The 13,907-nt window shown below is 37.3% G+C and overlaps 2 protein-coding genes across 4 annotated transcripts; one reads left to right on the top strand and one right to left on the bottom strand.

Moving 5' to 3' along the window:
* Positions 1-8,659: 8,659 nt before the first annotated feature.
* LOC9319742 lies at positions 8,660-10,208 on the top strand. 3 transcript variants are annotated; one of them, XM_021030368.1, is made up of 3 exons: positions 8,660-9,015; positions 9,103-9,168; positions 9,844-10,208. In XM_021030368.1, the coding sequence occupies exons 1-3, from the start codon at positions 8,668-8,670 to the stop codon at positions 9,922-9,924; spliced, it is 495 nt and encodes a 164-aa protein (XP_020886027.1). In that variant the 5' UTR covers positions 8,660-8,667; the 3' UTR covers positions 9,925-10,208. The 3 variants fall into 3 exon arrangements, with proteins under 3 accessions (XP_020886027.1, XP_020886026.1, XP_002885780.2); XM_021030367.1 differs by having other exon boundaries at positions 9,838-10,208; XM_002885734.2 differs by having other exon boundaries at positions 9,103-10,208.
* Positions 10,209-10,346: 138 nt separating this feature from the next.
* Positions 10,347-12,582, bottom strand: LOC9319741. Its single transcript, XM_021030365.1, has 6 exons — positions 12,448-12,582; positions 11,834-11,900; positions 11,587-11,757; positions 11,375-11,431; positions 11,166-11,222; positions 10,347-11,011 (listed from the first exon to the last, which is right to left on the bottom strand). The coding sequence occupies exons 3-6, from the start codon at positions 11,737-11,739 to the stop codon at positions 10,505-10,507; spliced, it is 774 nt and encodes a 257-aa protein (XP_020886024.1). The 5' UTR covers positions 11,740-11,757; positions 11,834-11,900; positions 12,448-12,582; the 3' UTR covers positions 10,347-10,504.
* Between the last annotated feature and the right edge of the window lie 1,325 nt (positions 12,583-13,907).

Raw genomic sequence — 13,907 nt, 5'->3', positions numbered from 1 at the left:
AGAGTTAGGAAAGATTTGGATCCTTTGGCACCCTAGTGTTAAGGTGGTGATTGTGTCGAAGTCTCTTCAAATGATTACATGCGAGGTTCAATTTCCGGATAATCCTGTTGGGTTCATTGTGTCTTTTCTCTACGCTTCAAATGAGCAGGCTGTCAGAAGCGTCTTGTGGTCGGAGATTGTTACTTTGGCTTCTTCTCCGACTGTTTTGGGAAAGGCTTGGGTGGTTCTTGGTGATTTCAACCAAATCCTTTTGGCCTCTGATCATTCATCTCGAACAGATCAAAACATGGACAGTGCTATGAGAGCCTTTGGTAATACTCTATCATACTCTTCTCTCTTTGACCTAAACTTTAGAGGTTGCTCCTTCGCATGGTGGAACAAAAGAATTGGAAATCCTGTTGCAAAAAAGATTGACAGAATCTTGATAAATGATGAATGGCAAGCTCTCTTTCCTCTCTCCACTGGTTTCTTTGGAGCCCCAGAATTCTCTGATCACTCTCCAAGCACCATCACTCTAAATTCGGCTCAGCCAAGGCGCAAAAAACCCTTCAAGTTCTATAACTTTCTTCTGAAGAATCATGACTTTCTCTCTTTGGTGTGCAACAGTTGGTTCTCCTTAAATGTGGTTGGGTCTGAAATGTTCAGGGTCTCTTCAAAGTTAAAGGAATTGAAAAAGGATATCATGTCATTTAGCAAGCTTAACTATTCTGATTTGGAGAAAAGAGTTCAGGAAGCCTTAGTTGTGTTGACTGACGCTCAGCTGAGTATGCTTTCCAACCCTTCAGTCGCTAATGCAGCTGTCGAATCTGAAGCAAACAGAAAGTGGGAAATCCTCGCAAAGGCTGAAGAGAGCTTCTTCTACCAGCGTTCTAGGATTAAGTGGATTGATGAAGGAGACCAGAACTCGGCTTATTTTCACAGAATCACATCAACAAGACAAGGTTTAAATCACATTCATTTTCTGGTTGATGACAATGGTTGTTCTATTGAGTCGCAGCATGGCATTCAAAATCACTGCGTTGACTACTTCAAGGGTCTCCTAGGTAGTTCTGAGGGCCAGTCGCTTTTTTGTCAAGATGATATTACTGCTTTGCTGAATTTCAGTTGTTCAGAGGAACAAAAAACAGGACTGGACCAATTGTTTACAATGGAAGAGATTAAAGCAGCGTTCTTCTCCCTCCCAAAGAACAAGACTAGTGGTCCAGACGGGTATTCCGCAGAATTCTTCACAAGCTGTTGGAGTGTAATAGGAGCTGAGGTTTCTGCTGCTGTTTCTGAATTTTTCTCCTCTGGCACTATGCTAAAGCAATGGAACGCCACAAACTTGGTGCTTATTCCGAAAATTCAGAATGCTTCAAAAGTCTCGGAGTTTAGACCGATTTCTTGCCTAAATACAATGTACAAGGTGATCTCAAGGCTTTTATCCAACATGCTAATATCAGTTTTGTGTTCAGTAATCTCTCATTCTCAGTCAGCATTTATGCCTGGTAGGCTTTTATCTGAAAATGTCCTACTTGCTTCAGAGATTGTCCAAGGCTATAACTGGAGAAATATTGAACCAAGAGCTATGCTTAAAGTCGACATCAGAAAGGCCTTCGATTCTATCAGGTGGGATTTTGTTTTGGCATCTCTTGCAGCTTTAGGCTTTCCGGACATATTTATAGGCTGGATAAAAGAATGTGTTTGTTCTCCTTCCTTCTCGATTGCTGTAAATGGTATGACTGCAGGGTATTTCAAAAGCTCCAGAGGTTTGAGGCAGGGTGACCCACTCTCACCATATCTCTTTGTTTTGGCAATGGAGGTGTTCTCAAAGTTATTGTCCTCCAGATTTGCTTCGGGTTATATTTCCTTTCATATCAAAAACTGCTGATTTGGAAATTTCGCATCTAATGTTCGCAGACGACGTCATGGTCTTCTTTGATGGTAGCTCTTCTTCTCTTCATGGTATTTATGAGACCCTTGAAGACTTTGCGGGCTGGTCAGGCTTAAACATGAATAGAGATAAGACGGTTCTCTTCCAAGCTGGTCTCTCTCAAAGAGAGATTGATGTATCTGCTGTCTACGGATTTTCTACGATGACTCTACCTGTTAGATACCTTGGCTTTCCATTAATGTCCAGGAAGCTGAAAATAAATGAATACTCCCCTCTTTTGGAGAAGATCATTAGCAAGTTCAATGGTTGGGCTGTAAAGTCTTTATCTTTTGCAGATCCCAACTAATTGCTTCGGTGATTTACGGGTCTGTGAATTTTTGGATGTCTACATTTATGCTCCCCAAGGGTTGTATTAGAAAGATCGAATCTCTCTGCTCACGCTTCCTCTGGTTGGGAAACATCGATACTCATTCTAAAGCGAAAGTTGCTTGGTCAACGGTTTGCCTACCAAAGAAGGAAGGAGGCTTAGGTCTGCGAAAGCTCTCTGTTTGGAACACAACACTTTGCCTGCGACTCATTTGGCTGCTCTTCTCAAACAGTGGCTCTCTTTGGGTTGCTTGGCAGTCTCATCATCACAAGCTGGATTGCTGTAGCTTCTGGGATTTAAAGCCAAAGAGTACAGATTCTTGGTTCTGGAAAGGTCTGTTGAAGCTGCGGGGTCTTACTCATAAATTTATCCGCTGTCATCTTGGTAATGGATCAAAAGCTTGGTTTTGGCATGACTTTTGGACTCCACTTGGCCCTCTAATTGACGTTTTTGGTGCTGAGGGTCCGAGAATACTAAGAGTTCCACTGAACTCAAGAGTTATTGATGCTTATAATTGGAGAGGAAGGAACCTTGCCCCTGCAGGGTCTGATAATGCTGTCTCCCTCCACGCTTACTTATCTTCTATTGGTACCCCAATCCGGGGTCTGTAGAGGACTCTTTTGACTGGGCTATTGATGATAAGACTTATGGGAGTTTTTCGGCAAGTAAGACTTGGGAATCCCTGAGACCAAGAGAGCCGGAAAAAGATTGGGCCAAAACCGTTTGGTTTAAAGGCCACATTCCAAGACATGCTTTCAACTTTTGGATTGCTAATATGGATAGGTTACCCACTATGGCGCGTCTTGCTTCATGGGGTTTACAAGTTTCTTCTGTTTGTAGTCTATGTCGGGCTGCAACTGAAACTCGAGACCACTTATTTCTCCATTGCCAATTCTCTCGAGTCATCTGGGACAGAATTATGCACAGGATTCGACTTTCTACAACAACTTTTGCTAGCTGGTCTTCTTTGGTTGTTTGGGCAAAGGCGAGTTCTGCTGCTTCTCCTAGAACTCTGCGAATTCTTCTGATTCAAGCGCTAGTTTATTGTGTCTGGAGACAGAGAAACAACATCATTCATAACCAAATCATCATACCGCCGCTCACTATCTTCAGAGATATTGACCGCCAAATCAAGAACTCAATCACAGCCAGGAGGAAAAGGAAAAACTTTAGACACCTTATGGCCCTGTGGATCTAGATGGATCATATCTTTCCTGTACTCTTCAGATTTATTCGGTAAGTATCGATCTAAAGATAGAGGTGTGTGAGTTAACCTTTTATTTTCCCGGTTTAGAATCCCACATACCTAAATACTTGATTGATTGCGATAAGTTGTTGCTATGTGGGACGGAGAAAGGAGCTGTGGTTTGGAACCCTTGCTTGAGACAGAGTAGATGGATTGAGCAAGATTTAAACCAAACTCGAATGGAAGCCTATGGCATAGGATACAACAATAAGGGGAGTTACAAGATCGTTGCTGGTTGTTGTTGGAAGGAACATCCCACCAAGAGCTTGTGGACAATCCATGACTTTGCCTCCAATGCATGGAAAGACCTCGAGTTAGATTCTGGTAATAGGAAGTTAGATTCTGGTATTAGTAAGGAAGAAAAAAGGCCTATATTACACAACAAAAGTACTGGTGTATCGTTGAACGGAAATTTGTATTGGATTACTTTTTATGACAAGACTGATCCCGTGTACAACCTATATAAATTCAATTACTCGAGCGAAAAGTTCTTCAGATTTTGTGATCTACCATGTGGAACGACGGACTATCTTAAGGATGCTCTTGTCCTCAAGGTTTTTGAGGGAGATCGTTTTTCATTGTTAAAGCAATGCCATGCAACAAAGAAGATTGAGGTTTGGGTGAGCAAGTACAAGATTAATAATAATTTGGATAGTGAAGATGTGGAATGGATAAAGTTCATGGAAGTGTCAAGTCCTAACTTGCCGGATTTAGTAGATCCTAGATACTCTCAGCCAAGTTACTTCATCGAAGATAAAGGCTCGTAGTGTGCTCTTGCGATGAAACTGGTCGGGCTTTGATCTATGTTTTCGGGGAAAATAAGTTGGTCAGTAAAACTCAAATAGATTATGTGGTTGATCCTTGGCCTTCGCACTCTACATTTATTCCCAGTTTGGTGCCTGTTCCTCGAGGTCAAAGAGAAGAACTAGCAGAACTACAAGTTTAAATTTACGTACTTTTTTGGCTTCTTGGTTGGTGAGAAAGCTAAATTTGATTAGGATTTTAGTTTTTTTATTCACAAACTATCTTATTTGTTGCAACTAGAGATTTTTGCTAATTTTGCTTCTTCTTCTCTTTTTTTGCAAAATGAATTCTTAATTTCTTATAGAACAAACTAGAGAGAATGGCTTTCATTCTCGTAGTCTTGGCTTTGATCCGGAAGTAATATTCTTTCGAAAACTTTGTTAGCTTTCACTTCTTGTTGGGTCAAATATTTCTAAGCTTGTTTAATAGTTTTAAAATGGTTTTGTTTAGGTCTTTGCAACAAAAGAATTTTTCGCTGCTGTTCCACATGTTATCATCTGTTCCTAATTTTGAGGAACTATATTGTCTTAATATGAATTACCAACATATATCAAAGAAACACCATCTTCTTTCAATAATGAAATATCACCATGTTCCTGAGTGTTCTATATTTGACCCCGACACGAAATTTGGCTTATACTGTATTTACTTACCTTATACATTGGTGAGTCTCGTAATTCAATATTCCAATATTAATAGTAAGATAAACCCAGTTTTTCAAAACCATTTAAAGTCCATGCAAACCGGAGGCATCAAATTTACCAAGAATCACAATTGGTTAAACATATATGGTTTCAGTTGAGAGATGGTCAGCTATTCTTTTTCTCTCACTTGGTTAAGAGACTGATGCCTTCAAGAAAATTGAGTTCATATGTAGGATAAGCTTGACCACTATCTTTTTTTTTTTTTAATGTAATGTTAAATTAAGAAGGAAAAAAATATATGTTTTTACAACTAGTGCAACATTTGGCTTAAGCTGAGAAAACTGAAATCGAAACAGAAAATCAAAAAATCAGAATGTTTTTCGCTTAGAGTCTCGACTCAAACCATCTTTGAAGGCCTTTCTCATAACGTCTATCACCAGCGGCTCTTATCTCTGAAAATTGATTCCGAAGTTGCTTATCTATCCAAGTGATTAGTTGATTTGGTGTGCTGGGGTTCTCTCCGTGTCTTCTCCCGTTTCGCTCACGCCATATAGTGTAGACCGTGGCTTGGAAAACGTATCTAACAATGAAGTTTTCGATTTGATCGTTCCACTTATTTGAAACAGAGTTGATTAGTGAGGCCCAGCTCGTCGAATGATTACCTTGTTTTTAAAATGTTTTTGGCTACTGCTCTCCAGACCTGTGAGGTAAACCTGCAGCTAAAAAACAAGTGATCCCGAGTTTCAGAACTTGCATTGCAGAAGACACAGCTCGTCGACCAAACCCCCGTTGAGAGTTGTTCCGTGTTTCCAGCCAGACACAAAAGGAAAACTTAGGTGTTCCGTTAGTGAACCAAACCCCGCTGTGCCAAGCGACCCTAGCTGAGGTGGTACGGGTGTGGTTCCACGTGTCTTTAGTGGAGAAACTTTTTTTTTTTTTTTTTTTTTTTTTAATATATTAATAATTCCCAAAAAGGGCTTAGGCTGATGGGCCTAGAAAATTAACGGGTTACAAAAAGAAATGGCCCAATCAGAAACACAAGCAAAGTGAGATCTGAAGAAGGCAGTACACCGGAAAACACGAATCTCGCCTTCCAGATCCGATGCTAACAAGGACGGTTCCTTTGCGGACAAGACCTCAACAGCAAGACTTTGACCGGAGCTAGCAAATCCGGTCGCAACCTGTCGCCGAGACACAAACCGAACCCAGAACTTTCCTTTCGGGAAAGGAAGATCCGCCACAACCGAGACCCAGGACCTCTTCTCCCCGACCTAGCAAGAAGAGAGACATCAAAACTAACCCTTACTTCCCTCGACGTTCTTCCTTGAACCACTCCAAAAGCTAAATCAGTCTTCAGATCCGGCAAAGAGGAAGCCAAAAACGGAGGCAGCTGATGGACGCCGGCTCAAAACAAGCCATCAACCGCCCAAATCCGGCCAAGGATCACCCGAAACTAGCCATCTAGGATCCTGCCAAGGAGCCACCGTTAACCTCTTCGCAAAGTGGTGAAACCCACCGATCGAAAGCTCAACTTCCGCTACTCGCCGGAGCCACAATCACAAGCCGCCGAGCCGTGAGAAACAAGATCCAATCTACTGTTGTCCTTAACCAGCAGAACGAAGGAACCGCTTCTCTGGCCGCCGTGAAGGAGAGCCACCAACAAGCAATGAGCCAAAGACCAAACCACACCTCACACCACCGGAGAAGAAAGACGCTCACCACCGCTTCACTCCCTCACCCATCAACCGACACTGAAGATCAATAAACGAAAAAAGAAAAAAGGAGATGAAGTAGATCTAAGATCTGGCTTTAGGAGAGAGAAGAGAGGGTTTCAATGGGAACGATTGTCCCTTTTTTTAGTGGAGAAACTTGGTTTGAATACATCAGATTTCCCTCTCCAAAGGGTTTTGTCCTCCCCTGTTTTCATGTTTTGCTTTTTAAGTTCCAACGCATCTTCTATCAAGTTCTAATAGACAGCTCGATGCCTTCTCCGATGGCGACCTGTCCTTGCTTCTGCAACTGATGCTTGTCTCCTTATTCCCATATCAATTACCCCTCTGTCCCCTGCAACTTCGATTAGGCGGCCCAGGTTTGACCAGTCATCGTACCAGAACGATGTCGTCTCTCCATTCATAACTTCGACCTTACAAAAACGCTTTGCTACATCCCTGAATTTGATTAGTTTTTTCCACATCCAAGACCCCATGCTTGACCACTATCTGAACATAAGAGTTATTTTAAAAAAAAATTCAATAACGTTAGCATTCACTCAAAAACACATATACATAGTGTATAGCGTCGTATCCATTAACCTAAACTCTTTCCTTCATGATTTACGCTCTCTTTACTGTAAAATTCTTGCATTTTTTTGTAGTTAATGTTACATGTTATCTCTAGGACCCGACGGTCAACTCTCTTTAGGTACAGAGATATACAAAGTTGTGGGCAACAGGATCCGACAGTCTCACAGCACGTTTCTACCAAAATTACTGGGAGTGAGTAGGTGCATACGTCATTAAAGAGGTTAGGTTCTTTAACAAACCTACAATGCAACCATGCATGTATTAATTATCATACCAAATATATGTACGATTCCTAAGATTGAGAAGCTAGTTTTACGCTGTCACACTATAGACATATTGGTCTGTGCAATTTTTATTACAAAATCAGATCCAAGTTTCTTGTGGCACGTTTGAAATCCTACTTAAACACCATTATCTCAGAGTCGCATGCGGCTTTCATTATGGGTCGAATGATCTCAGATGATAGAGGCAAACTGCAAGCACATTCTTGACTTGCAAGGCTTAACGAAACATAAAAAAATACTACTCTTTTGAGTCTTATGGAGAAAATGGGAGTCGAGAAACAATTTCCTCTTCAATAGTACGAGACATTGAATTGGCAAACGAATGGAGCTAACAATAAAAACAAAAAAAAAAGAAGGAGTTACTGTGAAAAGTTGTTATTTTTTTATTGAAGGGACATCAAAAAATTTAGGGTGAAATGTTTTCAAATAAAATGTTAAACTATTGTACACTAGAGGTTTAAACGACTACGTGCATATACAATATATACATGATGGTATTACGATAAAACAAGTACCAATAAATGTAAAATTTCTCTTTTTGCCTAGTTAATGTTCCTTAATGACTAAATGTAAAATTTCCATTTTTTTCAAGTTAATATTCTTTAACAAATGTAAAACTTACAAATTTCCCCGATGTTTACATATAATATAATATTTTGTGTTGACGATATATGTATATAAATATAATTTGTAACCGGAAAAAGAAGAAGACGAGAGAAAAAAAGTAAGAAAGAAAACATTTGTCTGTGTGGTGAAAACACAATATGGACTATGATCTAATCAAAGTTATCGCAATCTTGGGCGTTCCAGCAGTCATCATCATCATTTTGATGTTGGTTTATGCATGGTTTGTCAGTCGCGGTCGAGCAAAGATTGAACCCAATGTGATATGGAGCTGAGCTTAATATGTAATCCGTAGCTATTTTATCTTACGTGTTTTTGTTTTTCTTAATTGATATTACAATTTATCGCCTTTTTTCCATTTGTTTTTATTTTATTTTTATATATGAATTATTCTATGATGAAATCGTTAGATTAACATCGTATAGAATATCATATCGATAATGCAACGCTGCAATGTTTATTTATAAATTACGGATTGTTTTTTTTGGTGCAATGATATTAAAAGTTGGGCAATTTACACAAATGGCACTAAAAAGGTATATTATTCCAAAAATGGCACTTTCTTTTGAAACTTCCAAAAATAGCACACAAAGTTTAGAAAATACACAAACCTACCTAATTTCATTTCTTCCAAACCCGACGACTTCCAAAAACATGTCGCTTTCGACGACTCCGTCGCTCACCGGATCTGATTTCTTCACCGGAGATTCGAAGACTTTGCCGGAGATCCGCAGTTTCGTCAGATTCATTAGGCGTTATCTCATCCGACGCCGATTGTGCAGGAAAATTGGATTCATTAGGCGCCTCCGCCGGAATCTGGAACGTCTCTGCTGGAATCCTCTTTACTCCGGCACCAGCACTCTTGCTCTGGTAAACTAAACTATCTCTCTCTCTCTCCCCCGATCAATTTCTCGATCCGTATCCTTGACTTGTCTTTTTTTTTTTGTATCGATTTAGGTTGCTCGTGCTTCGGCTTTTGGGTTGGTTCTTATCTATCGCAACATCAAGCTCAAGGCTTTGAAGGTACATCTCTATCCCCTTGTCTTGTTTTTATCAGATCCTGAAGAGCTTCAAAGTAATGGATTTCTGCGAATTGTTACTCTTGTTAACCCGATTTAGCTGTGTCTTGTTAAATTTGGAATCTTTATCTCGTTTATGAATGATTTGATTATGGGTTAGCTTTGAATGTAGTGCTCTTTTTTTTGAATGAATCTAATGTCAGCAGAATGCTTTGAGTTTTTGACGCATGTGTTGTTTATAGATTTTGTTGCATTCAAGATGATCTATTGAAGATTTTTGTGATCTATTGGACTGATACATTACAAGCTAAGACAGTTTAAGACTAAGACTGTTCTGTTTAAGACTAATACAATTTAAGACTAAGACTGTTTAAGACTAAGACAATATAAGATTAGTTTATCACTTTAGATGAGTTTAGTTTTTGTCACAATTTGAGAGATATATTGTCACATAGTTATAGATTCAAGTTTGTGATATGAAGATATGAATAAACATTCTTTACTTGTTTCTGTAGTGTTATTGTCTGTTCTCTTTGCTTGATAGAGTTGTTTTAGTTTGCATTCTAGAAAGGTCTTCCTGATTCGGGAAGGTCTTCCTAATTCGGGAAGGACTTATAGTAATTCGGGAAGGTCTTCCTGAATATTTATGTTTACTGATTTCCTTTAATTTTAGTTGCAGGAAAATGGGAGATTCGTTTCCAACAGATGTCAAACTGCCAACGCTTCTGTACAATATAGGACAAGAGCCAAATTCAAATGATGGGATAAATCAATGTGTAAGATATGAGTATATCGATAAAGTACAACGCATCTTCTCTGCTACAGAGTTTCAGAGAATCAGAGAATTGAAGATTTCTCCAAGCTGCGTGATATAGATTCAGAAGACATCAGAAACAAGTTGGTTGTGGATATCTTCAATGAGTGTGTTAAGATTTCTTAGGACTATCTTTCTTTATTGGATGTATGATGCTTGTGAAACCGTTTTAGACTGTTTTGGTACTTCTATGATGGTTCTGAACTAGAAAAGTATCATCTGTTTCTATTTATATTTTTTTTAGATATTCAATGTATGGTATTTTGTCAGATACCATATGTTTCGTACAGATTATCCACTCAGTTGTATGCTCTCAGCATATCCTTTGCATCTTAACTGTGCAATTTGTGAAAGATTTGAGGCAAATTATGCAAAAGTAAATAATTTTTGAAATTCAGGAAGGGTTTTCAAATATTCAGGAAGGTCTTCCCTAAAAAAAACCTGTAATAGTTACTTCCACCAAGATTCAAAACCGGGACCTATTGTTTTTGTAATAGAACATGTAACCAGTGAGCCAAGCTTCTAATTATAAGATCTTATACAAACGAACGTTTATATTTCTATGAAACACGAAACACATCATGACATAAAAAGAGATTTTATAACTTCGCAGTAGCTTGCCTATGATTTTCATTTCTGTGTGTAGTGTCACATGTGTGCTCATGACAATACTTTTCACCACAAAGAAATCACAAGAGTCTACCCTTATTGCACGCATCCTCAAAGTACATTTATCATCTACAGATACCAAAACCACTCTCTCTTTGTTAGACCATCGATACCTAAACTCAAACTTATACTCCAACTCCCATGTCCTCATCTTCTGCATTAACTCAGCCTTGTTCATGAAATATTTATTAACATATATATCATCAGCACCTTGTGTTGAATGTACACCGCCTATAGGAATCAGACTACGATCAGGAGCAGGAAGCAAATCCAATGACTTATTGCCTATTCCCTTTTCAGCCGTTGAACATGTATCACTATATGGCACAGAGATGGAAGAAATTCCGACTGTTGGATGAGGTTCCTACAAACGCAAAAATAGATAAGCATATGAACAAAGAGGTAAAATTGAAAAAAGGACGACTAGAAACGGATCATATCTGTATATTGTAGTATTTAGGAAGGTCATCCTAAAACTAAATGTATCCTTCCTAAAACCTATGAAATTGAGTTTTTACCTTCTGGTTTTCATGTGCAGTAGAGATAAAAGAAGTTCCAACTGAAAGATGAGGTTCCTACAAACACAAAAATAGATAGGCATATGAAAAAGAGTTAAAATTTAAAAAAGACGACTAGAAACTGATCATATCTGTATATTGCAGTATTTAGGAAGGTCATCCTAAACCTAAATGTATCCTTTCTAAAACCTATGAAATTGAGTTTTTACCTTCTGGTTTTCATGTGCAGCAGAGATAGAAGAAGTTCCAACTGAAGGATGAGGTTCTACAAAACCAAAAATAGATAGGCATATGAATAAACAGTTCAAATTGAAAAAAAAAAGACGACTAGTTAGGATCATATCTGTATATTGCATTATTTAGGAAGGTCATCCTAAAATTAAATGTATCCTTCCTAAACCCTATGAAATTGAGATTTTACCTTCTGATTTTCATGTGCAGCCGTTGAATGTGAACTTCCTATAGGAATCACAGTAGAATCTCGAGCAGGAGGCAAAAATAATGAATAATTGCCCTGTCCTTTTTCAGGCGTTGAACATGTATCACTTGGTGGCACAGAAACTGAGATGTCCATTCTAGTGCCTTCTTCAGCCTGCATAAATGTCACATAGATCCTAACTTATAAGATTAATGGTAATGCATGGAAATAAGAAGTTTTGGTTGCTTACCTCAAGTTCTCCAAGTACCAAATCGTCAAGTTCCTCGCAGATGAAAACTTCGTCTTCATCATCCAAACTTTAATTCACCAACAAGATTTAATCAAATCCAGAAACCATATAAACAAAAACAAGGACAGGACTAGAGATCACGAGATACAAATCAGTTACAATCTTAGATCGACATAGCTCCAAACACATGATCTTTCCTCAATAAACAAAGCTTGTGGATTCGTCGGAGATTTCACCGATTTAGCACGAGCGTAAGCTTCTTTGACTGAATCATATATCATATGTTTATATCATCTACCTTATATCATATGTAAATCATCTATAGATACCAAAACCACTCTCTTTGTTCAGAATTCGTAAAGCATCTATTTATCAATAGTTTCCAATTACAAGTTTCATCTACTTAAGATTTCTAATGCAATCAAGCCCAACAATGAAAAAGGTAAGAGATGAACAATGACACATCAGAATTCTTTATGCTGAATCAATGAACGCACCTATAATTTGCCTAATTCCACAATAGAAAGCCATAATTCAACAATAAACGCCTAATTTCGTCAACACGATTGGGGAAGAAGAAGAAGCAAAAATTGGTGAAAGAGATCGATTTATACCAGTTTGAAGATCGAAAATAGGTGAAGATTTCTCCGTCGTCGGCAGATCTCTCCGTCGCCGGCAGCTCTCTCCGTCGCCGACAGCTATCACGTGAAATCGTCTCCGTCGCCTTATCGTGGATCGTGGAATGCTTTCTTTTCCTTTTTGTTTATTAAATTTATTAATTTTTTTAAAAGAGTGCTATTTTTGTCAAATAAACTAAGAGGTGCTATTTTTGTCACAAAAACTTCATTTAGGGCTATTGGAGACCATTTCTCTTAAAAGTTTGTAACCCTATTTTACATAATCATATTTCAGTGATGCTCTGATTTTAAAATACATACGCTCATCAATATTTACAAGTGTTTAAATGAGTTATTAGCTCATGACTCAACTAGTTCAACATGATTATTAGTTCAAATGATGTTTTATAGATTTGATTAATGAAAAAATTTAAGAGATCAAGTTAAATTGAGGTGGTGTATTATATGATTAAGCTGTAATAGGTTCAAACTTTTTTTTGAGAATGAAATTAATATAGATTTATGTTGTAAATATATAGACACAAATATACCTACTAAAGCCAGAAAAATTGTTTATAGGGGTCAATTTTTTTTAATATATAAAATATATAACTTTATTAAAAAATATATATATAATCAAAGTATAATTTTTAGAAATTTTTTAAGAATTATTTATATCTTGTAAATATTTTATTATTTTTTTCGTTTGTCACAGTGTTACGTATTTTTCATTCAAAAACTAGAAAGTTATTTGAAATTGTATCAACAATATGATTACGTGAAGTCGTTTTCAAAATATTCATAGTAAAGAAATTTCTTTCAACTGTTGCAATTGCAAATTAAACTTCAAAAATAGTTTTAAAAGTCGATAAAAAAAATGAAACATATTTTTCCTTTTAATATACGAACAAAATCATTAAAACGTTTCATGTCAAACTTAAAGGTATATAAATTTTAACTTAAAATTTTATTTCCAATATGATTTTCAATGGATAATGTTAATTGAAATAGAGGAAAAAGGAAAAAAAAATCATAAAGTAGCGAAAGAATAGTGATAATTAGGTGGAACTCATTTTAATGGATATATCTTTATTTTTTAATTTATTTTTATATTTATTTGTAATGAGTTTAATTATAATAATTCTTTTTGATATATAATATTTAGTGGTTTTCTTTTAAATTAAAATTTGATTGGGGTCAAATTTTATTTTGTAATGGGGTCAATTTATAAATGATTAATCAAATTAAACTAAGTTTTTAAAATCCATGGGTGTCAATTGACCCCCATGGTACAACACTACCTCCGCCACTGAGCATACGTTCTTTATCTAGTTTAATTAAAACAAAAAATATAAAAAATTATTTACCCTTACTTGGAAACTTGATATTTTTCCAACATAGAGATGAAGAGGAAGAACATCATTGCTATATTATCCCAAGACTATAAATATATACTC

Source organism: Arabidopsis lyrata (genome assembly GCF_000004255.2).
Source record: "Arabidopsis lyrata subsp. lyrata unplaced genomic scaffold ARALYscaffold_3, whole genome shotgun sequence".
Taxonomy (NCBI): domain Eukaryota; kingdom Viridiplantae; phylum Streptophyta; class Magnoliopsida; order Brassicales; family Brassicaceae; genus Arabidopsis; species Arabidopsis lyrata.
The sequence above is the reverse complement of the archived record's forward strand: the minus strand, read 5'-3'. Positions and strand labels throughout refer to the sequence as shown.